This window comes from Homalodisca vitripennis, chromosome 1 (genome assembly GCF_021130785.1).
Source record: "Homalodisca vitripennis isolate AUS2020 chromosome 1, UT_GWSS_2.1, whole genome shotgun sequence".
Taxonomy (NCBI): Eukaryota; Metazoa; Arthropoda; class Insecta; order Hemiptera; family Cicadellidae; genus Homalodisca; species Homalodisca vitripennis.
In genome coordinates this window covers 158,803,390-158,827,216 of record NC_060207.1, presented here as the reverse complement: position 1 = coordinate 158,827,216, position 23,827 = coordinate 158,803,390, and the positions used below count along the sequence as shown (strand labels likewise).

General features: G+C 33.0%; 1 protein-coding gene across 1 annotated transcript; it reads left to right on the top strand.

Annotated features, from left to right (window-relative positions):
* The first annotated feature begins 214 nt into the window (after positions 1-214).
* On the top strand, positions 215-19,966 carry LOC124375056 (protein arginine N-methyltransferase 1-like). The gene is made up of 5 exons (XM_046833183.1): positions 215-367; positions 9,891-10,133; positions 10,223-10,458; positions 12,451-12,688; positions 14,789-19,966. The coding sequence occupies exons 1-5, from the start codon at positions 299-301 to the stop codon at positions 15,170-15,172; spliced, it is 1,170 nt and encodes a 389-aa protein (XP_046689139.1). The 5' UTR covers positions 215-298; the 3' UTR covers positions 15,173-19,966.
* The last annotated feature ends 3,861 nt before the right edge of the window (positions 19,967-23,827 follow it).

The following is a 23,827-nucleotide window of genomic DNA, read 5'->3' as shown; positions in this document are numbered from 1 at the left end:
TAACAACGGCCAATGCCATATAGACCAACTGGTGGAGAGTTCAAGTAAGTATGGTTATTAGATACGTATTATATTTATGTACTCTTGACCTACGCCTGCGCCTTCTCGATTCATAAAGATACGTATATGGACATCTGTAAGACTGAAACTGGAATGTTGGTTAGACTGGACTTCCTGTACTGTAATGTTGGTGAGACTGAAAGTCTGAAACAGTAATACAACAGCGTTCATGTTTTGTGATTGGAGGTTGGATGGCGAATAAGGAATAAAAGCGGTGCGATCACTGCGATTTAATAAAATGGCGACAAGTACCTCCTCGAGTTCAGCATCAGTCGTTGAAGCCGCCAGTTCAACGGATTTACCAACAGTAAGATGATTTTTAAAGTGTAAATTTAGTCTATTTTTGTTTTAAAATTGCATGTTTTAGTTATTGTATTCATACAGTGTTTATTACTTCCAATATTTTAGCTATAGGTAGTAGTGAGAAATTTGTGGTATCATCATTGTGGAGGTTAGCCATTGGATGGTTTCTAGAATTCTGGAAATTAGTTGCCTAAACTGATCTTGAGATTAATGTTTTCAAATGTAACTCCTCAAAATGTTATTATAATATTTAAATAAAAACTCCGTGTTATTGATTGCAACTTACTTGCATCAGTGAAAGGCCTTCTAATGAATAAGTAGTGAAAAGTGGAAAACTAACCAAAGTGTTCTCAGTTAACCCTTTGACTGCCAAGAGCCTCATAATCCCTCAAGGTATACAATACTTTGACTGGCATGGATAGTTAGTAACTCAATATGTCCAGCACCTTAAGCATTGTGAGTTTTAACATAATATATAAATTATGTATATTATACTCAGAAAAGAACCCATTAGTGATTCTACCCATTCTAGTTGAGAAGGCTCCTGGATTTCACCAAAGTTACTTTTATTTTGCAGACTAGGCTAATTGGGGATTGAAATTAAAAAGGTAAATATTAAGATCAGCGACTCCCGCTCCGATCGCCGTAATTTTTTGCATACTAACACAGGTTAACGTAATTTCACCGAAAAAAAAAATAGTCCCGATTGTTGCTAACATATAAAACCCCGTTTTTTGGCAGTACAATGTTGGCAATACAAAACACATAAATAACAAGATTTTCGACTATCAAACTAAAAACAATGGCCGACCATGGTCGTTTTGATGAGTTGACAGTAGTCACGTGACAAACAGGAAAGTTTCCGATTGGCCGGGCGGATCACGTGACCTATACGACGGCTTCGATTGACCGCCAGACACCAACAAACAAACCCACATTGACAAAGAATAATTAGTGAAGTTGTTGACATGGCATGCGATGGTTCTTGTCACACGCTATTCTTCATGTTTCGATGCATGTTTGTTTGATGAAAAGCGTGTTATTATACTAATGTGTTTTGTGCGCACAATGTGCTTCCAACGAAGACAAGCTACAAATTAATTAGTTGAAACGAGTGCCTCCGGCCATCAGCGCGAGCGGTGCTGCCCCGCGCTGATGTCAAGGAAAGAAAAACATCCCTCGAGGTAGTATCTATCAGTAAAATATCAAATTCTAGAGGGGCTGATGAGAAATATAAAAATACCATTAAGGTAAGTAAACAATTTTTTAAATTTTAATTGTTTTAATTAAAATTTTGTTTAATTTAAATTTTATTTTTTTCAATTTTTGGGGGGGGGGGGTTTTAAACGGCCCCAGCGACAATCGGGACTATTTTTTTCGGTGAAATTATGTTAACCTGTGTTAGTATGTAAAAAATTACAGCGATTGGAGCGGTAGTCGCTGATCTTAAGATTTACCATAAAAAAAAGAGGTACTTTGGGATTATACCGACCACACCAGTATGAAGAACACAAAAATAGAAATTTATAGAAACAAACATGATAGAACGAAAAAACAACTCTTCAATTACAAAATTACAAACTTACAAGCATTTCCAGGTATTGTGATCGGTATTGTTGTCGCTGTTATCTTATCTTTCTCGAGAATCCTGATTACGGCAGGCCGCGCGGCATCACGTGATTTGCACGGTACATAATTGCCTTTCCATTTCAATTCAATTTATATTTCTGATTAGCCCCTCTAGAATTTGATATTTTACTGATAGGTACTATCTCGAGGGATGTTTTTCTTTCGTCGACATCAGCGCGGGGCAGCACCGAAGGTGCTGTCGAAGCCCGCGCTGATGGCCGGAGGCACTCGCATTTTGGGTGGCGGAATGTGATCAAGAATAAAAACAAGTTTTGAGTGTTTTTTTAATAAAGAGTTTAGTTTGGTAAATGTTTGTTTTTGTTAAATTTTTTGTGTTTGGAGAAATGTAGAGGTAAAACACGAAAGTACAACAAAGCGATGCACCAGCTGAACGGGCGGCGAGGCTCTGCAATCACGTTATCTACTAGACGCTCGACTTTGACCTCTGTCTGAGGATGGGGAGGGGTTTGCGATAAGACAATTCCTGTTTTATACTGACGAAATAGTCTTCTACGCTAATCTAGTAATCAGTAGAAGCAAAATGTTAAATAACGATTCATGTCTGGGTGTGGTCGGTATAATCCCAAAGTACCAAAAAAGAAATGGTACTTTGGTATTATTTGAAGGCCACTATGGGTAGGGTACGATAAGCGGGCCCGGTTTTTTATATTGAAATTGGTAAACGATATTAATTAATCATAACCATCGATATAATAAATCAATACTAATTAATTATTTCGAATAATTAACTTAAATAATCTATATCAACAGCTGTAAACACTTCAAATAATACACGTTTAAGGTAATATTTCAATTTTACATAAGTAGCATTTGATTATTAAAAATGGCAGTAAATTTTAGAAAACTACACAACATTGGTTTGAAAGATGATAGGACGTGTTTTTTGTGGTTTCAACATGTTGGACTCGTACCAAAAAACCGATTTTGTGAAATTTTCGGGAAAGAAACAACTGTAGCCTAACTGTGAGAGGAGCAGATATGGTCGCCTTCAGTTTTCCTAAATTTGGTTATAATAATTTGTTTGATCACTGTAAATATTAAGTTCATATTTTAATTTCAAACATATGATTGATATGGACTATAGATACTTTTATATCGATTGATAGTCTAGGATTTGAGATGCGAATATTACTTATCGATGATTACATTCTTCGATATAAAAACCCAGGTCCGCTTATCGTACCCTACCCGCCACTATGTTTGGGAAAGTTTTTCTTACTTAGGACCTGCAAATCTTAAGATTTCAAACTTATTGGTAGCCTAATAAAAAATGTCTCAAGGCATAAAACCAGATGTATTTTATATATATATATATATATGGTAATTCTAAGCAATATATGGGTCAACCTCGATTTTTCTCATATTACAATATAATGTTCCAATAGTCAATTAGAAAAGGAAATGACTAGAATTTCTTGCCGGAAAGCAGTTATAGGGAGCAGGCAACTCATATTACAATATAATGTTCCAATAGTCAATTAGAAAAGGAAATGACTAGAATATCTTGCTGGAAAGCAGTTATAGGGAGCAGGCAACCGCGAGAATTACCTATTAGTGATCAGGGGCACTGACGTGATCTGGGCTTCAAATTTGGAACTACTCGAGTTAATTTTTTTTCTAAAAGAGCAAGCAGCGCGAAGCGCTGCGCAGCGGGCAAGCATCGTGCGTGATCTTCGTCTATACTGAATTGATTCAGGCCAAAGGAATGACACAGATTCCTTTACCAGATTTTTACGGAGATTTTGTATTGGGCGGATTATATTGGTTTACTTTGCTTTCCAGCATGTAATTATGTGTTTAAAATTGTTTTACATACATTACCTACATTATATTGTAATATGTAATAACAATTTATCAGAAATTTTTTATAAAAAAAAGGATCACGCACGATGCCTGCCCGCTGCGCAGCGCTTCGCGCTGCTTGCTCTTTTAGAAAAACAAATTAACTCGAGTAGTTCCAAATTTGAAGCCCAGATCACGTCAGTGCCCCTGATCACTAATAGGTAACTCTAAGCAATATATGACCGTCTGGCGGTTGCCTGCTCCCTATAACTGCTTTCCGGCAAGAAATTCTACTCATTTCCTTTTCTAATTGACTATTGGAACATTATATTGTAATATGAGAAAAATCGAGGTTGACCCATATATTGCTTAGAATTACCATATATATATATATATATATATATATATATATATATATATATATATTATAATGTATATTATGTCCTTTCACTGGTATAATTGTCATCCTGGAGTAGTATTGTATTTTAGGTAAAACAAATTTCGGACCGTCTACTTGCAATCTAAAATTTCAAACTCATTGGCAGCCCAATAAAATATTTCTCAGCGCATAAAACCAGATGTATTATATCATAACGTAGGTAGTGTGTATTGTTTACTTTCTACTGGTATATGTGTCATCCTGGAGCCATTTTGTATTTTTGAAAATAACATAAAGTTCGGATCGTCTATCGGCAAAACCTGAGGAATTCAAACTTATTGGTGGTAGCCTAATAAAAAAAAACTCAGGGTAAAACCATATGTAGTGTAGTGTATATTGTGTACATTCACATGTTATATGTCATCCTGGAGCCATTTTTTATTTTTAAGAAAAACAAATCTCAGACCGTCTACTTGCATGCAAATCTAAGATTTCAAACTCGTTGGTAGCCCAATAAAATATTTCTCAGCACATAAAACCACATGTATTATCTCATAATGTAGTGCATATTGTGTACTTTCATGTGGTATAGGCTATGTGTCATCCAGGAGCTGTGTGTATTTTTGTGGAAAACTTAAAACCCCTATATGCAAATTTAAGAATACAAACTCATTGATAGCTCAACAAAAGTTTCTCAGTGTATTAAACCAAATGTATTTTATATCATTTTATACTTTCACGTGATATCTGTATCTTGCTGGAGCTGATATATATATATATGTCATGCCGATGACAAAAAAATATATTTTATACTACTAAAATTTCATATTTTTTTGACATTTTAAATTTCCCATTTAAACGCATGTAAAGCCATGTAGAGATCTCCCCTTAAGTTTAGTTTTGTGGTAGCAGTTAGCAGTAATTGATCTTTGTGGTAGCGGTTAGCAGTAATTGACATATTTATTAAGTAGAATAATATAATTTAGGTGAGTTTGTATTTATATTTTTAGTTTACAAGCATTGGTGATCAATTTCTTGGAATGTCATATTTTTCAGTTTCTTGGAATTTTATATTTTACTGATCGATACTATCTAGAAGGATGTTTTTTTATCTATGGCAGCACATTCAGTGCTGTCCCACGCTGATACCTGAAATTCACCCCCCTTGTCCAAACTACCAAAGATGGCATACCGCTCTCTTGCTATTGAAGGGCATTCAAAGAGCAAGTGTTCGGCAGTTTCATCCTGATTCACACATTCACACATTCTACAGAGCGTATATCCTGATGGATGCAGACTCTGTGAAGATGCTTCCTCAGGTGACCATGTGATCAGACCTATAACCCGAGAAGACTTTGATCTATTTAGTGAGAGAAGGTCAGACGCCACTCTGGAGGAAGGCGACTGCAGTATAATTTAAGAATATGGTGGTTAAAATACAGGTGGTTTTAAATTATCCAAAAAATCTGTCTACATATTATTTATTGTAAAGAACAGGCTGTTAAAATGAAATTAGTATTTACAAAAAAGAAAGTTTTGACTACAAAAGCATAGTGTATTTTGGTTAAAACTTTTGAAACAAGCTCAAATTTGTAGCATATTTATTTGTAATTTTTTAAGTCTATTTGACCACATATTCCAACTCTTTATATAATAACTTTGCCAAAAAGATTTCAGTATATATATATATATATATATATATATATATATATATAATACATATATAGTACAATATTATAAATAGCTATTTGAGGTTATGATCAGTTATGTAAGTCCCCGTAAATTGAAAAATGTATGGTCTAATAAAAGATAATTCAATATGTAAAAATAAGGTACTTTGGGATTATACCGACCACACCCAGACATGAATCGTTATTTCACATTTCGTTTCTACTGATTACTAGATTAGCGTAGAACAATATTTCGTCAATATAAAACAGGAATTGTCTTATCGCAAACACCTCCCCATCCTCAGACAGAGGTCAAAGTCGAGCGTCTAGTAGATAACGTGATTGCAGAGTCTCGCCGCCCGTTCAGCTGGTGCATCGCTTTGTTGTACTTCCGTGTTTTACCTCTACATTTCTCCAAACACAAAAATTCAACAAAAACAAACATTTACCAAACTAAACTTTTTATTAAAAAAACACTCAAAACTTGTTTTTATTCTTGATCACATTCCGCCACCCAAAATGCGAGTGCCGAAGGTGCTGCCGAAGCCCGCGCTGATGTCGACGAAAGAAAAACATCCCTCGAGATAGTACCTATCAGTAAAATATCAAATTCTAGAGGGGCTAATCAGAAATATAAATTGAATTGTAATGGAAAGGCAATGATGTACCGTGCAAATCACGTGATGCCGCGCGGCCTGCCGTAATCAGGATTCTCGAGAAAGATAAGATAACAGCGACAACAATACCGATCACAATACCTGGAAATTCTTGTAAGTTTGTAATTTTGTAATTGAAGAGTTGTTTTTTCGTTCTATCATGTTTGTTTCTATAAATTTCTATTTTTGTGTTCTTCATACTGGTGTGGTCGGTATAATCCCAAAGTACCAAAAATAAATTATAAAAACTATTTTAGGATTTTTTTGCACAACTTGGTTATGTACAGCCATATTATTCTGATCAAGGATATACAAGATGTACTAAAATTGAGTCTAAAATAAATAACTTTGAAATTGAAAATAATATAAAACCTATCACAGGCTATTTTTTTAGGAACATTTAAAATGATTATTCAACTTCTGAAACAAAGTCCATATTTTTGTATACAGATATATTAGAAGATATCAACTGATATATTCGTTTATTTTTCAAGTAAAGACACTTGTTTAGGAAAACTGGTTAGTAAAACAAAACCAGTCAGTTAGGACATAAACTGGTGTGTCTCTTTGTTGAAATCGTACCATCATTTCAGTTTATCATAGCTGCCAACATAAATCACCAAATTTCCTTGAACAAAATGAATTAGTGCATTGCAGCCTCCCCTTGAAGCACAATTCATTCCCTTTATTTAGCATTGATGTAGTATGTTTTTATATATTTTGTTTTATTATTTCCTATAGTTATGAAATTTCATCTAGGGACATAAAGTAAATAAAGATTTATACCCAGTATTTATTCCTGGAGCTGATGTGACATTAGTCAGGTTGCAGCCCAGTTTTCAGAATTTAGTATTGTTCTAAATATAATTTAGGTAAAAAAATTGTAAAATGTGTATTACAAAAATCCCAGGCTGACGTTTATGGTTAACTTGATTTTTGCTCATTAGTTTTGATTCAATGGTATTATGCCCGTGATTTAACTTTGCGTTTATTGCATGGTTGATTATCATTGTTTATATGTAATGTATATGTATTTTAATATAATTCTTGATCTGATTTAACTTTCAAATTGTAATTGCATCATATTGTGACGAGATCCATTGCATGTAAATGTTTAAAGATCAATAAAGATATGTATCTATATATCATTCATTTTCAGTGAAAATTAAAAAAGAATTTTATCAGTGATAAATGTTATTATTTTTTAACACTGATCTTCAGAGATGGAGAATCAGTTTGACTACCCAAAATCTTTCCATAGCACTATTTTTTAGTGGTAAATTTTTCTGGTAGTGCAAGTTTATACTGCAATTTAGATGGCATCTACTTCAGTAAGTTGCGGTTACTAATATAATTTGGAAGTTAGAAATATTTCAATACAATTTATTTATTTTTATTGGTTATCTAAATTACAAAATTAACTAGAAATACTAATACAAAAATTATAAGAAATCAGAAGTTTTATTGGCCATTAAGTACTCCAAAGATTACAATAGGCTTCGTCAAAATTACATTATTTTTCAAAGTTAAGAAATATATGCTTTTTTATAAGTCAAATAATTTTAAGTGATAAAATGCAACTGATTAGTTAAATGCATTAAAATAAGATTCATATTTAATAGTTTATTTGGTACTTATGCACTATACGGACCCCACCTATTTTTTTACTAATTGGGCACAGTTAGGAGGAAAAAAACATGTGAATATATTTACAACAATGAACAGAGAGAAAAAATGGTTATTTTATATTGGCGTCATCCCAGAAGGCCACAATCGATGTCCGCTAACAACGCATCAGACCTATCGCCTGCGGTCTCCGCTACTTCCGACCGCCACATGTATTCTGTCAAGTAAATATCTAGATGATACCTACTTGTATCCAAAGTGGTCCAGCAGTTCCACTTTGGACCTTTCTGCGCCACTTCGTACTACCCCACATTCTTTCTACACGCTGCGTGTTGGCCCCAGTTTCGGGATCTACGAAGTTGTAGCTGTAGTTCTCTGTGCTGGGATTTAAAACAAAACAAATATGTAGTTTCAAAACCAGGCAGAGACCACGCCAAAAAACAATTTTAAATTGAAAGAAAAATGTGCTAAATTTCACCCAGTTTATGAAAATATATACTTTATTATTTAGCTTTCATGGTAAATAACAAATCTACAACAATAAAAAACGAATCTACAACACAATAAAAGTAAAACCATATTTAATATTTTCACACACTAGTATATTTTTTCCACAAGTACCTATGACAGACATACAATATAGTGGTGATGAAATTGCCTTATCTTTCATATTTAAATTTCAGGAAGTAAAAATAGTTCAAAAATAATTCTTACCAGGGGTGGGTATTCACTGTACAGAGTCACAGTATCAGAGGGGTTTTTTTGGCGTGTCAGTATCAGAAGATAAAAGTTGGATGCATATTTGTTGTACAGTTAGTATAGAACATGACATGCCTTTCTGATCATTTGCTGAAATTGTTTTTGTGCATCAATATTTCACTGTGCTATGATATGACATTGGTTATTATATTTCAGCTTTTTTTGGTAACATTTAAAGCTAATAACATTGCTGCTCACTTAACACATCAATATTTTTCTTTACTGGAGATATTTGACGAAGTTTCCTAGTGTGATTCGCATCAGTTATACCCTGTGCGGGGGGGGGGGGGTGGGAGGCTCTATGGTGTTCTGTATTACCTTCGCTCAATGATCAGATCAATACAAAATATGCATCATGTCAGTAATCTTTCATAGTGTCAATTGGCGATGTTCTCACAGCATGTTATCGATGATGTTCATGTTTACCTTTTTTTATATTGATGGAGGCCTGCATGAACCAGCATCTTTGTACTTCCTCTAAAGTGTTTTGTGCTATTCAGAAACATGAGTCCAGGATGAAAAGTTTTTCCCATATGCTACCTGAATCATTTCCAGGGTAGTGTTTCCAGGGTTGGTAGTGTTTTGTTCAAAAGAACACAAGATCTGATTGTTACATATGCTATTGTAGTTTTAATTTCATGCTGAGTACATGGAAAACGTCCTTACACAATGGTTCCCTCTTCTTGACTGAATATTTCCAAGCAGACGGCATATATGTCACAAGGTTAGACCTCTCAAGGGCAACAGTGCACATATTTTAACTGGATAAAATCATTTGTGTCATTTTTTATACATCTTCGTAAATATTTATCTAAACAGTCAATTACTTGCTGAACAACACTGCACTAACGGATAACCTCAATAAAATAATAACTTGCTATGCAACTAACAAATTATACGGGTGCACAAAGTGACCATGTGCAGTCTCAGCAGTGCATGTGTTAATCTAAAATTTCTTTTCAAATACTACTGTTTTGTATTGACAGATTTTACATTTGCTTTCAGATAGGAAAAATGGAATCAATGGAAGTAGCTGCAGATGCTATACAAACTAATGGACAGATTCCAAAGGATTCGTCTCTTTCTCCTGATTCCAAGGAAGATCAAGTGAATGTGGAAGAGATGACCTCTAGGGATTATTATTTTGATTCATATGCTCACTTTGGTATACACGAAGAGATGTTAAAAGATGAAGTGCGGACTCTGACATACAGGAATTCAATGTTTCACAATAAGCATTTGTTTAGGGTAAGTATATTTTATAACGGTTTGACTTTGTCACTTGGCTTAAAAAGTGTATGGTTTTAATCTAATATAATTTTCTTAAATGTTTTTAGGGAAAAACTGTCCTAGACATTGGTTGTGGAACTGGTATTTTGTCAATGTTTGCTGCGAAGGCAGGAGCTGCTCGTGTCATTGGTATTGAATGCTCAAACATCGTCGAGTATGCCAAGCAGATTGTCGAAGCCAACAATTTATCTGATATCATCACTATAGTCAAAGGAAAAGTGGAGGAAGTCTCAATGCCAGATGATATCACAGAAGTCGATATCATTATATCGGAATGGATGGGGTAAGTTTTTTTCTTTTGCACACGAGTGTTGCTTCATACAGTAGCTGGATCTAGTGAGGCAACGTTTGCGTTGTACTCTCAATCTTGATCTTGTGTACCGAAAAAGTCGTAGTCTGGTATCAGTACCATATTTTGAAAACAAACTGAACTATTGAGTTAAAGTTTGGAATCTTTCTTAGTCTACATAAAGATAAAGAGAAGGCTAAAAAGAATTTGATTGTTGCCTAATGGAATGCAAATGCTTTGAATTTACCTTGGTGTTTATCGCTCATCAAATAGCTCTGTCCAAATCTTTTTTGAAAAATTGCATCAAATTCTTAATATTTATTTACAAAAATACACAAATGTAATTGTGATAGGTGATATAAATATTGAAGTCTTTATCAATTCTTCTTCCACTAGACAATAGATATTCATGGAATGTATAAGACGAACTACTGTATTTGGTAGATTTTCCTACTAGCTAAACGTCCACCTCTCGAACGGCCATAGATAATGTGCTTACCACATTAATTTCCAATATCTTGAGGGTATATCCTGTAAATACATAAATCTCTGACCATGATGGATTGATCTTGAAGCTTTTAAATGCCAATATAAGTAAAAGTGACACTAATAAACCTAAATTTAAAAAATTTAGAAATTTCACTAAAGACAATATGGTAATGTTAAAAGATCACAAGTGAGTCACAAAGCTTGGATTACGATAGAAGTAAAAGAAGAAAAAGAAAACCTCTTTAAATTAAGTCAGTTAGCTAGAGTTAATAAGAATAAAAATTTGACTAAACATTTAAAATTCTGTAAAAATAATTACAAGAACAAAATAATTACAGCTAAAAAGGAACATTTTGATAAGTCTATAAAGTCTTCTGATAATATTTGTAAAACTACATGGAATATTATAAATCAGCAAACTAAAAATAAGCAAAATAATATGAGAAATTTTGAAATTAAGTTTATTAATACATTATGTTTTGATCTTCAAACAATAAGCTGCATTTTCAATAGTTTCTCAATGAATTTGTGGATTTATCTATAAAACCCAAACCTACTCAACAGACTGGAAAGGATTTTTACTTTATGGAGTCATAATCAATAGTGTCTAAATTTTGATGTGCAACAGTGTCAAATGAGGACAGTTGAAAATAATTTCTTCATTTGACAATAAGTGGTCAACAGGATTTGACGAGGTTCCGATACCTGTAATTAAATATGCCTCAATCAGCTTGGCTCTACCTTTGACTCATCTAGTCAGTTCTTCTTTTGTTAGTGGACTCTTTCCTAGTAGATTAAAGATTGCTAAGGTAATACTATTATACAACAAAGGGGGTGTAAAGAACTGAATAATTATCGCCCCTTGTCATTACTTATTTGGAGGGAAATTCCTTGCATGATCAACATGGTTTCAGAAAAGGTAGATCCAGTTGTCATGGCAGGAATTGATTTTATAGAATCTATAATTATATTTCTGTGGATAGAGAAGATGTTTTAAGGATCTTAGCAGGGCTTTTGATAGTGTATGACATAACACTCATTCTTTTTTAGATATATAAACTAAGTTCTATTGGTATTGAAAAACATTGTATAGCCTAGTTTTGGAATTATTTGACAAACAGGAGACAGTATGTTGAAATTAGACATGAGGTTAACAATACAATAACATACAATTCATCTCCACTATTAGAAATTAAACATGGTGTACCTCAAGGGTATATTTTTGGACCTCTTTTGTTTTTAATTTATTTAAAGGGTTTGCCGCAATTGGTCAATGATGACCCACTAAGTAAAATTTGCTTATTTGCTGATGATGGTAGTGTTTTGCTAAGGGTTTTATTATTAATAAGTGTCATAAAGAGTTATGATGCAACAGCAATGGGTTCATACTTTTTTTTATAATTTAAAAATGTGCAATTTGCCTGTTGATTAAATAAATCAGCTAGGAAAAATCTCAATTATTATCATACTTTTATCAAGAAATAAATTTTTCTCTAGATACTGCCTATTCTATGAGTCTATGCTGGACACAGTATTGTATGCAAGGGACAAGTGGCTCAAACCAGGGGGTATGCTGTTCCCTGACCGAGCCACGCTGTTCATCTGCGGTATCGAGGACCGACAGTACAAGGATGAGAAAATCAACTGGTGGGACGATGTGTATGGCTTTGATATGAGCTCTATACGCAAGGTGGCAATCAGTGAACCACTTGTGGACGTAGTTGACCCTAAACAGGTAATTTAGTATATTTCTTCTTATTTCCCTTTTTTAAGTACAATATTATGCTACTGTTTAAAATAGTGCTTAGTTTAATTATTTTAATTGGTGAATTGATATTGCACAGTAAAAAATGTTCTTACCTAAAATGTTGTCTATGTATTTTTGAGTTTTTAATCCCTTTGATGCCATGCAATAATTTTTCTGTCATAAGATTTTTGCTTCCAAATATTTGTATGCCCACGCTCATAAAGTGCCAGACATAAAACAGGTCCTTTTTAATTGTGCGAAGGAGTCTAAAGGAGTTTTAAATTGAGTGAGGAGTCTAATACCCTGCAATTAATCCTAAAAGGACCTTTGCGGCTCCCGTACTTGTATTTAATCCTTGAATCTGAGGCTTTTAAAAAACCAATTTAGATTTGTGGGTTCGTATTCTCTAATACCCCTTGAGCTGAAGAGATTAGTTCCTAGAAACTTCTGAGGTTTTTCTCCTTGTCTCTCGAATCTAATGTTCTTTTCCCAAGCATTTACAAAAGCTTTACGATAAGAAAAGGCTACTTCACAGGTTAGTCTGCACGAACCATAATGCTTGACCAGGGCACAGTTTTATACTTAACAAAAATAAATATAGTTTCAGCTCTTTTATTTAAAAATTTTTTTCTTTATTTATTAATTTTTGAACTTTTGCGCCAAATCTACTAACATTGTTTTCCAGCCTTTTTGTACAAATGCTTGATAATGCTTGACATTCAATTTGTGTATAACTTATTATATGTCATTATTTCTAGAATATTTCAAGAAATTATTGTAAAATTTGTTTATTATACTCTCAAAAAAATTTGATGTTGAAAATCTTGATAAGAATTTTTTAGAATGTTTATACTTTGCATTATCTAATCACATGTGTGTGAAAGTTTTATATAAATTAATAATATACAAAAGAAACAAAATGTTTTGATTTATACATGTCTTTAATGTGGCCCTACACAAAGTAATCTAATGGTGTTAATGGTGTTAAATCAGGTAACCTTGTAGGTCACTCTATATCTCCTCTTTTGCCTATACTGCGATTGGGAAAGATGGTGTGTCTTAATATATACGGACATCCCGGCTGTAGTACGGAGATGCTCCATCTTGCTGGACTCAGACTACATTGAAGTTATTTGTTGTTAACCAAACAGCCAGAATAATTTGCTGTTGCATTTTTCTGGATACTGTGTTTGTTTCTCTTATCCAGTGGGGGGTTAACATCAGACCATTACTGAGTTGTGCTGGTTTATATTGCCATTTAGCATAAATGATGCTTTGTGTGTCAAAAATAATGTTACTTAATGCTATTATACTTTTATCAATATTTCTCATCATTAACTCGCAAAATTGAACTCGCGATCAAAGTCGTCCTCAGAAAGGTCATGAACTAAATGGATATGTAAGGTTTACATTGTTATTGCGCAAAAAACTACATGCAGACATTTGGAAAATATTTATGTTTTTGAAACAGAACGAGTTGAGAAATAAGGATTCTCTACAACACATTGCGAAATATCCATTGACTTTCATCTCTAATAGCTGTCTTGAGTTGTCCGTTTTTCAAAAGGTCCTTGATTCTGCCTGCCTCTTCAAAAAAATTTGTGGTTTTTTGCACTCCTAAAGTTTTTAGTTGGGCCTCAAATTTGGTATTTTGGAGGAAGATCAACCTTGTGACACTAACCAAAAAGTAGTTTGTACTCTATAGATTTATACTGAGTTGGTTTTTCTAAGTGGGTTCATAATATGGGATATCCATACTTTTTGTACATACATATATATATATATACACACACACATACATACATATAATATTAGGTTTTCAGAGCTGGTGGTGATTACAGTTGTACAACTACTGCACTTTTACTGTAAATCTCTAGTGGGATTTTTAAATGTATGTGGAAGTTTTATATTTTTTAATCATACAATTTTCTATTAGGTTAGCATAGTCTATTTCAAGTGCAGAAATTTAGTACATTGCAAATGCTATCTAATTAGAACAGAAAGTGGTTATTGGATTTTGCAGATTGTACTTTATATCAGTTTGGAATAGCCAACTAATTCTTCATTATTGTACTTACTATCTTCTAGGTGGTGACCAATGCGTGTTTAATCAAGGAAGTGGATTTATACACTGTGACAAAGGCAGATCTGAACTTCAGCGCTCCATTCCACCTCCAAGTGAGACGCAACGATTACATACAAGCACTGGTGACCTTCTTCACCATAGAGTTCACCAAGTGTCACAAGCGGATAGGGTTCAGCACAGCCCCTGAGGCGCCCTACACTCATTGGAAACAGACTGTTTTCTACCTCAATGATTACATGACAGTGAAGAAGAATGAAGAAATCTACGGCACTTTTGGGATGAAGCCTAACCAGCGAAACAACCGTGATTTAGATTTCTCTCTTGACATTGATTTCAAAGGTGAACTGTGCGAGATCCATGAATCGAACAGTTACCGGATGCGCTAATTGGTCGCTATGCCATTAGATACTTCCCGGTACCCTGTACTCGTACGCTCTTCGAGTGAGGTCAAGCTAGTGAGGCTGGCCCAGGAGAATTTTTACTATTCAAATTTGTTGTACACTATAACTGAATCCAACATGTAGTTGACATATAATTATGTCTGTCATGTTAAAGAAGTAAGGTAGATTTTAAAACTGTGACTAATTTTTAGAGGATACAAATAAACCAAGCTGGTTTTCATAATGTACAGTAACTAAATGCTTACGGATGTTTGTAGTCATCTCAACCACCTTTGGTGGCAATCAGTCAGTAGAAAGTTAATTTTGATTTTTTCCTATTTTCTTCTAAGAAATGTAGCTTGTATGGTAACATTTTAAATATTATAAACAGAATTCGATAGTTTTTATAAAGAAAACTACTCCATGGAAAAGATAACTCATTACAGTAACATATAAAGTTAATTAAAAGTGTTAAGTATTGTTAAAAGTTTTAATAATATTTACATAACCCTTTTAATTAAAAGCTTTACTTAGTACAACAATTAGACTTTGTTCTAATTGAGGGCTATAAACGGTAGATAATGTTTGTATTGGAATAATGGCAATAAATCAGGATCCGATAACTTGATCAGTAATGCTCTGATGTCAACAATTATATTATGCCAGCAAAAGAACTCTTCTTAATAGCTGGATAATTTACCAAAAAAAGGTATCTATTTCAAGATTAGAGAAAAATAAAAATTCAATTTTATTAATTACGTTGTTGCCCATTGTAAGATACGTTTAACTTGAAGATGAATTCTTATTGTGTTACAAAAAGGAAAGGTAACATGATATAATACATTATTGTAATAAGCATGCATTTTCTACTTCATTCATTTTTAAATTTAAATTATAAATATTGGCTTTCATTTATAATTGGAAAGAATATATTGTAGGTATGTGCTACATTTTAATATTTGTAATATTTCAATGTTGAGAAAATTTTAGAATCTGAAAAAGCTTGGATAACCTTAAGTTTATTGTAGAAATAAGTTTATTCTGTGTTAGAAATGTATAATTAAAAAAAGAAGAAATTTCAGGCTTGAATTATTTTTTTAAACATTGTTACCAGTAACAAACAAAAATATATGGTAATGTTAAAAATTGAGCTTGTATTGGTCTTTTATATGTTATATTTTAAATTTTACATTGAAAACTCATCATAACTAATATAGTATAACTTTTTACTTGGTGAGGCCTTTCGATAACAAGGCTATCTTATTCAGATACACCACAACAGGTTCAGACAGGCTGACAGTCAATTGGCCATACTTGCGGATACTCCACTTTTCTTGAAAATTGAATGTCGGTATGTTTGATGTAGAACGGTTTGTAAAAGAAGTTCTGAACAATTCATCGTGCATGCACACTGTGGACGGCAACAATCGGATGGCTTGCATTCTCTCGATTAAACTGCTCCATTTAATCCAGTATATTACGAATCGTGTAGGACTGACTGATCGCCGCAATTAAGCTTGCACAATTCTCGCTCATGTGTAAACCGAGTTATGACATAGTCACAGTGATAACACATGTTAATAACACATTTAATCATAAGTGCAGAGATGTTTATAGTTTGTAAATTAAAGTCATGTCTTATTAACTGTGTTTTCATGGAGAATGAAATTCTCTGATTAATCTCGCTTTTCCGGGTTGGGTGGGGACCTTGAATTTCTTTTTACATCAAATCTGGAGTAATTAAGTTTGCTAGTAATCGAAAAAATATTTATGATGAAATATGGCAAGGGGGAATGCCGTTGTATAAATTCGACCTGTCAATTTTATTTCTTGATCCACAATAGGTTAATAAATATATTTTAAATAAATATATGAGTGTTATATATTGCAGCTCATAGAAAAAAGATGCAAGTTTTTCACTGAATTGATTAATAACTGCAACTGCAGTTCATTGAAGTTTCTTTGGAGACAGTCTATTTTTATTGTCTTGATGTTGCATTATATGATGTTAAGATAGTCTAGTTCTGTATCTAATAAACACTCTTTATCATTTTATTTGACTTTTTTAGAAAACGAGACCAAATAAACTAAGTAAAATTGAAATCTGTTTCATAAAAAACATACACATTTCACAATTTGTGTTAAAATTAAATGAAACTGTTGATTGGAGTTTAGAAGATATCTGTAAGATGGAAATTTTAGTGATTGAACTTTATAGACCTGTAACATTAAATTTATATTCTTTCCCTACAATAAGTTTGTTTATTCAACAACATGTATTGCAGTCTAAAATTGTTGGATTCCAAGAATGGATGTAGGGTTAAAAAATAATAATATAAATAATGATACATATTTTATTAAAAACTATAATAAAATAATACAAAAAATAATTTGAATAGTTATAATGTTAAAGTTGTACTTCCTGTATTTACCGCCATCCTATACTCCATTATCATCCGTTTATATATACACATACATAAAAATGTACGTATGTATGTATGTATGTGGTACCAAGTTTATAAATATATGAACATTATTAAATTATATTTTGAATACAAACAAGCTATAAAATATCACAATGTACTGTGTTTAATAATGTTCTTTACATTGGACTCAGTAAATTTTATAATCGTATATAATTGAAATTATTACTGCATAAAACATTAAATTATTTCTTGAAGGATAATAAATAAAGTTAGCTCCTTCTTTATCACTCTGAAAAACACAAATGTTACACAAAAATAATACTCCGTTTGGCTATTTTGGCTACTCTGTTGTACATATTGAGTGGAGTTGAAGAGTCTTAACTAATGGGACATACAACCCTCTGCTGGGGCTTACTGTCCATGTTGTGTGTGTGGGGTGTTGCCATTACAACCCAAGGCCACAGGTACATTCCACTGGTCACTGTAAATTTTAACTTTATAGATATAAAGGTACAACTATGTCATTTGAAACTCAACATAAGGTTGAAATGTTCTTTATATTTTAGTAAATTGTACTAAATATTGTAAATTATAAAATTGAAATTATGTTAGACGTATACAGCCATGTGGAACTAATTAATCGTATTATTGAGAAATTGTATATTTGTTACTTAGACATTAATATTGATAACCGACTTATTACACTTAAAATGTTACCTGTTTCTGATATCCAATTTCCCAAATCTACTTGTGTTTTTGCATATAAAATAAATTTAAAGGGTTATTGGTTAAGTCAATTACTTTTTTAATAATAAAATCATAATTAATCTATATATATATATAATTTTATCATTATGTAAATGAAAAAATAATAAGGAGGTGCTGTGTCGGTAAAGAGATAAAAATACAAGTCTCGCTGCTGAAGCAAGATAGCCAGAAAGAGACCCTTTACACTGTGAAAATTAGTTACAGCTATGTAATACAGTTGACACCTGACATAAACGTACAGAATTCTACTGACTGGGTAACATCAAAACCTTTACACTGTGACAACTGGTTAAAGCTGTGTATTACAGTTGTATTACATGGCACTAGTGAATTCTACTGACAGTGGATTACAACAGTACCCTTTACACTGTGACAACTGATTACAGCTGTGAATTACAGTTGACACCTGACATGGCAGTAGAGAGTTATACTGAATGTGGGTAACACCAATACCTATACACTGTGACAACTGGTTACAGCTGTGTATTGTAAATGTTGTACTACATGGGACCAGTGAATTCTACTGACAGTGGATAACAGTACCCTTTGCACTTTGACAACTGGTTACAGCTGTGTATTACAGTTGACACCTGACATGGCAGTAGAGAGTTATACTGAATGTGGGTAACACCAATACCTATACACTGTGACAACTGGTTACAGCTCTGTATTGTAAATGTTGTATTACATGGCACCAGTGAATTCTACTGACAGTGGATAACAGTACCCTTTGCACTTTGACAACTGGTTACAGCTGTGTATTACAGTTGACACCTGACATGGCAGTAGAGAGTTATACTGAATGTGGGTAACACCAATACCTATACACTGTGACAACTGGTTACAGCTCTGTATTGTAAATGTTGTATTACATGGCACCAGTGAATTCTACTGACAGTGGATAACAGTACCCTTTGCACTTTGACAACTGGTTACAGCTGTGTATTACAGTTGACACCTGACATGGCAGTAGAGAGTTATACTGAATGTGGGTAACACCAATACCTATGCACTGTGATAACTGGTTACAGCTCTGTATTGTAAATGCTGTATTACATGGCACCAGTGAATTCTACTGACAGTGGATAACAGTACCCTTTGCACTTTGACAACTGGTTACAGCTGTGTATTACAGTTGACACCTGACATGGCAGTAGAGAGTTATACTGAATGTGGGTAACACCAATTATTCTACACTGTGATAACTGGTTACAGTTGACACCTGACATGGCAGTAGTGAATTCTACTGACTTTGGGTAACACCAATACCCTTTTGGCACCCCCCGGTTCAACCCCAATTCCTGGTTATCTTTTATTGACTAATACACAAAATACAATGGGTGTACAACAGCTGTATTGTGAAGTCGAGAAAGAGAAAGTACAGATCATTTGAAAATCCTACAATATTAATTAATTGTTGATAAGAACTTTCAGACGTTTTTGTTTTATATATGCTTCTGATTGATTTAAACTCCTAATGGGAATAATGTAGTGAAAATTTACTAATATTTTGTGGTCTATCTAGTCTACCAATATTTATTTTGTGAATCATCATATATGTTACCTGTACTTTATTTTTACTCGAATAAATGTTTTTTTCCACCAACTGTATATTTTCTTTTCATAGTTTGTGAAATGTAACAAAGGGATCAACACATAATTGTTTTAAGTAAAAGAATTTAGAATGGCAACAGAAAAGTAATGATTAATGTGGATGCCATATTAATACTGATACCCACTATTTATATCCCATTATAACTCAATAACTTATTTATGGAAATTCAAATATTTTATTGGTCAAGAACAAATAGTATTAATATGCTGCAACTTTGCAGTGTAAAATTTACAATAAACCTCGAACATGATACATTTGATGTAATTAGTACACCCCTAGTTAATTAGTAGCAACATTCAAAGCATTTACAGGATGGCAAGCTATTACTTCTATATGTTAAATTGTTACATATACAAAACTAATGGTTAAAAGTTGCGAACAAAATTTAATTAGTAAATTTTGTATTATACAATTAAAAGATGGGAATTAAATGAGTCATATAAATAAGTATGAAATAAAACTATTTAAATTGTTAAAAATAATATCTACAGGTAGATCTTAGTTAAATAAGGTGTTTAAAGTCAATATAATAGAACAATCTTTATTTTTTTTCTATTTGAGAAAAAATGGTGACATTATATTCATACAATTTACAAAAGTGACAGAATGGTTGAACCCATCCAAAGTGTAGTCTAGTCAGTTCATAAATCAGTTTGTTAAGTTGTTCTTCAGTCTTACAAGTCAGTATCTGTAGATTAGATGGTCTGGAAGATGGTTATGGAGTATGCTGCCAATATAGTCAGGTTTCTTCTCAAAAAGATCATTCAGTATTGTAGAGTAACAAAGTGGGTGCATGTCTTATTCAGTATAAATAAATATTGTTATTTCTTTGTCAGCATTTTAAGATTACATTTGTTATGTGCAAGCTAACAACTGTCATGATTCTTAATTCCTTGTAGTTAAGCATTTAGATGTTTCCATTTCTTGTAAGTTGCCCAGGATTCTTAATGCTCATTTCGGTAAAATCAGAGCTCCCTCCATACTAGATGTGCCTCTCCATACAATTATACCATATGTGATATGAGCCTCACAAAGTCCAAAGTACTAACTGTGGTGATATCAGCAGTAGTTTTTAATTTTTTAAGGCAGAAATGTCCAGCCGAAATCCTTTGCGTAACTGTCAGTGTGTTTTGTCCAAGTAAGATCTATGTAAATAACTAGTCCCAGGAGTATCACTTCTTTTTTAAGATGTACGTTTGCATACTCTGTTGAGTTGTTCCAGTTTCGAAGAGGATTCTTTTTGTTTTCGCTACATTTGTTACAAGGTCATTTTATCTACCATATTAGTAAAAAACTTTGTCTAGGCTCAGGTGGATCCTAACCTCCTATCCGTTGATGGCATTATAACTTACAACTTAATCTGTAGTTAGTGGGATCACTTTTTGGACCTTTGTTGTGTTTAGGATAAACTTTTGCTAGTTTCAATGAATTAGGAATAGAACCTTCTTGAAATGATTTGTTTATTGCACTGGTCAGTGGCAAAGTTAGTTATTCAGAGCAATATTTTTAGAACTTTTTGTGGATTCTCATCTAATCAAGCAACTAATTAAGATTTAAATGTGTTTATTTACATTTTAACTTTATTCGAGATAAAACTTCCCCCTGAATAGTTGGTACCAGCTGTCTTTGTGAGCTTTGACAGTAGGTGGCTGCTCTGGTTAAACAACTTACTGCTAGGTCTAGTCAATTCCTCTTGACGAATATAGGAGACTCTTCTCAAGAAAACCAAGCTATCGTTGAGAAATCAAATAACAAGAAGCATGACGTGAAGCACCAAGATGAAGTCCAAGAAAATATAAAACCTGCTCTCTCCTTGCAAGAAAGAAAGAAAAAAGCTAAAAGTTCATGTACTAGATGGTATCATGATGGTCTTGTTAAACTTAAGTCTGAGCTGGATAAGTTATATTTTATTACTCAAAATACCAATGATAATAAGGATGTAAAGGCAAAATATAGAAGTCTCAAAGCAGCGTATAAAAGTGAGATTAATAGAGCTAAACTTAGTCATAACAATAGTATAATAGATAGATCCAAAAATAAAAGCAAAGCTGCTTGGGGCATAATAAAAATGTCAGCCAAAGTCAACAGCAGGCCAGTTCCCAAGTCTCGAATTTCTCAAACCTGACACTTTTAATGATTTTTTAATCTCTTCTGTGGAAGAAACTTGTAAAAGCATTGGTAATAGTACCTATGATTATTTTTATTATCTTGACAAGTCCTGTAACTCAGAGACTGTAAATTTTAACTTTAATTTGAAGGAAATGGTGGAGGAAACCTATGGAGCTATTCTTAGCCTAAGCAATAGCACATGTTTTGATGTTTTTGGTATCAATGCACATATACTAAAAGCTGCTGCCAAACATATTTGTGAGGTCTTGACTTACTTGTTTAATGAGTGTATTAATAGTGGAACCGTTGCTGATATATTTAAGATTATTAAAGTTATTCCTGTTCATAAGAAAGGTCCTATGGACAAGCATTGCAACTATAGACCTATTTCTATATTCCAGCTGTGTTGAAGATCTTTGAGCAGTTGGTACATGGGCAGATTGTAGATTATTTAGAGTCAAATAAGTTGTTCAGTGACTCAGTTTGGTTTCCGTTCTAATTGCAGTACCATAAAAGTGGTACAGGCTCTTGAAGTGCTCATTTTGATGGCCTTGAACAAAAAATGTTAATTTTAGAAGTTACGACCTTTCAAAGGCCTTTGATACTGTTGAACATAGTATTCTAGTCAATAAACTGAAATTTTATGGTTTTAATCAATTAGGTTTCGATCTTTTGAACTCTTATCTGACAAATAGGTCACAACGTGTATATTTAAATGGCTCATATTCAGAAACTAAACCTGTTAACTTTGGAGTGCCGCAAGGCCCAATACTGGAGCCAAAATTATTTATTCTTTATATAAATGATCTCCCAGGAAATCTAAATAATACATATCTCTTTACAGATGACTTGAGGCTATCGGTTAGTGCTGAATCAGGCTTGGACGGTGTAAATAAACTTAGCGATAAGAATTCTACTGTCTTTGATTGGTGTTCTGCAAATAAACTTGGCATAAACATTGAAAAAGTTCAAGATCTAATCTACCTCTCAATTTTTACAATAAAAGTAGCGACAATAGTATTAAGTTTCTTGTAATACATGTTCAGTCGAATCTCAAGTGACATGATCATATTAACTATATAGCCTCTCGAGTTGCTAAAGGTGTTTTCTTAATTAGGGCATTAAAGGGTACAATTTCAACTGATTATTTATTGTTTGTATATTATGCTTATGTGCATAGTTTTATCACTTATGGAATCACCTTATGGGGCAATACACAGTATGCAACAAAACTTTTTATTCTGCAAAAAAGGGCTGTTAGATTGATTGCTGGTGTACCTAACAGAGATCACTGTAAAGCTTGGTTTGCAAAGTTTAATATTCTAACCCTGCCATCTGTTTATGTATTAAGTGTTTTGATGTATGTTAAAGATAATTTGAATGACCTTGTTAGCCTTTGTGATAACCATAACTATTTTACTAGAAATAGGAATGATCTGTTGCTGATGAAGTGTAAATACACAAGCATGCAAAGTAGCTTCAGGTATCTGGGAATCAACTTGTACGATGATTTACCTGAACTTATAAAAAAATTATCTAGGCCTAGGTTTGAAACCTCCATAAAAAACATGTTGCTTAAGAAGTGTATATATATTGTAAATGAATTTTACAATGCTAGTAATAGTATGCTTCTTTAACTTGTTTCACATGTTATAACTTGTTGACGTTGTTATACACTATTGTAGTGTCCTGACAATAAACGATTTAATTTGAAAATCTCTGACAAATTAAAATAATTTTAAA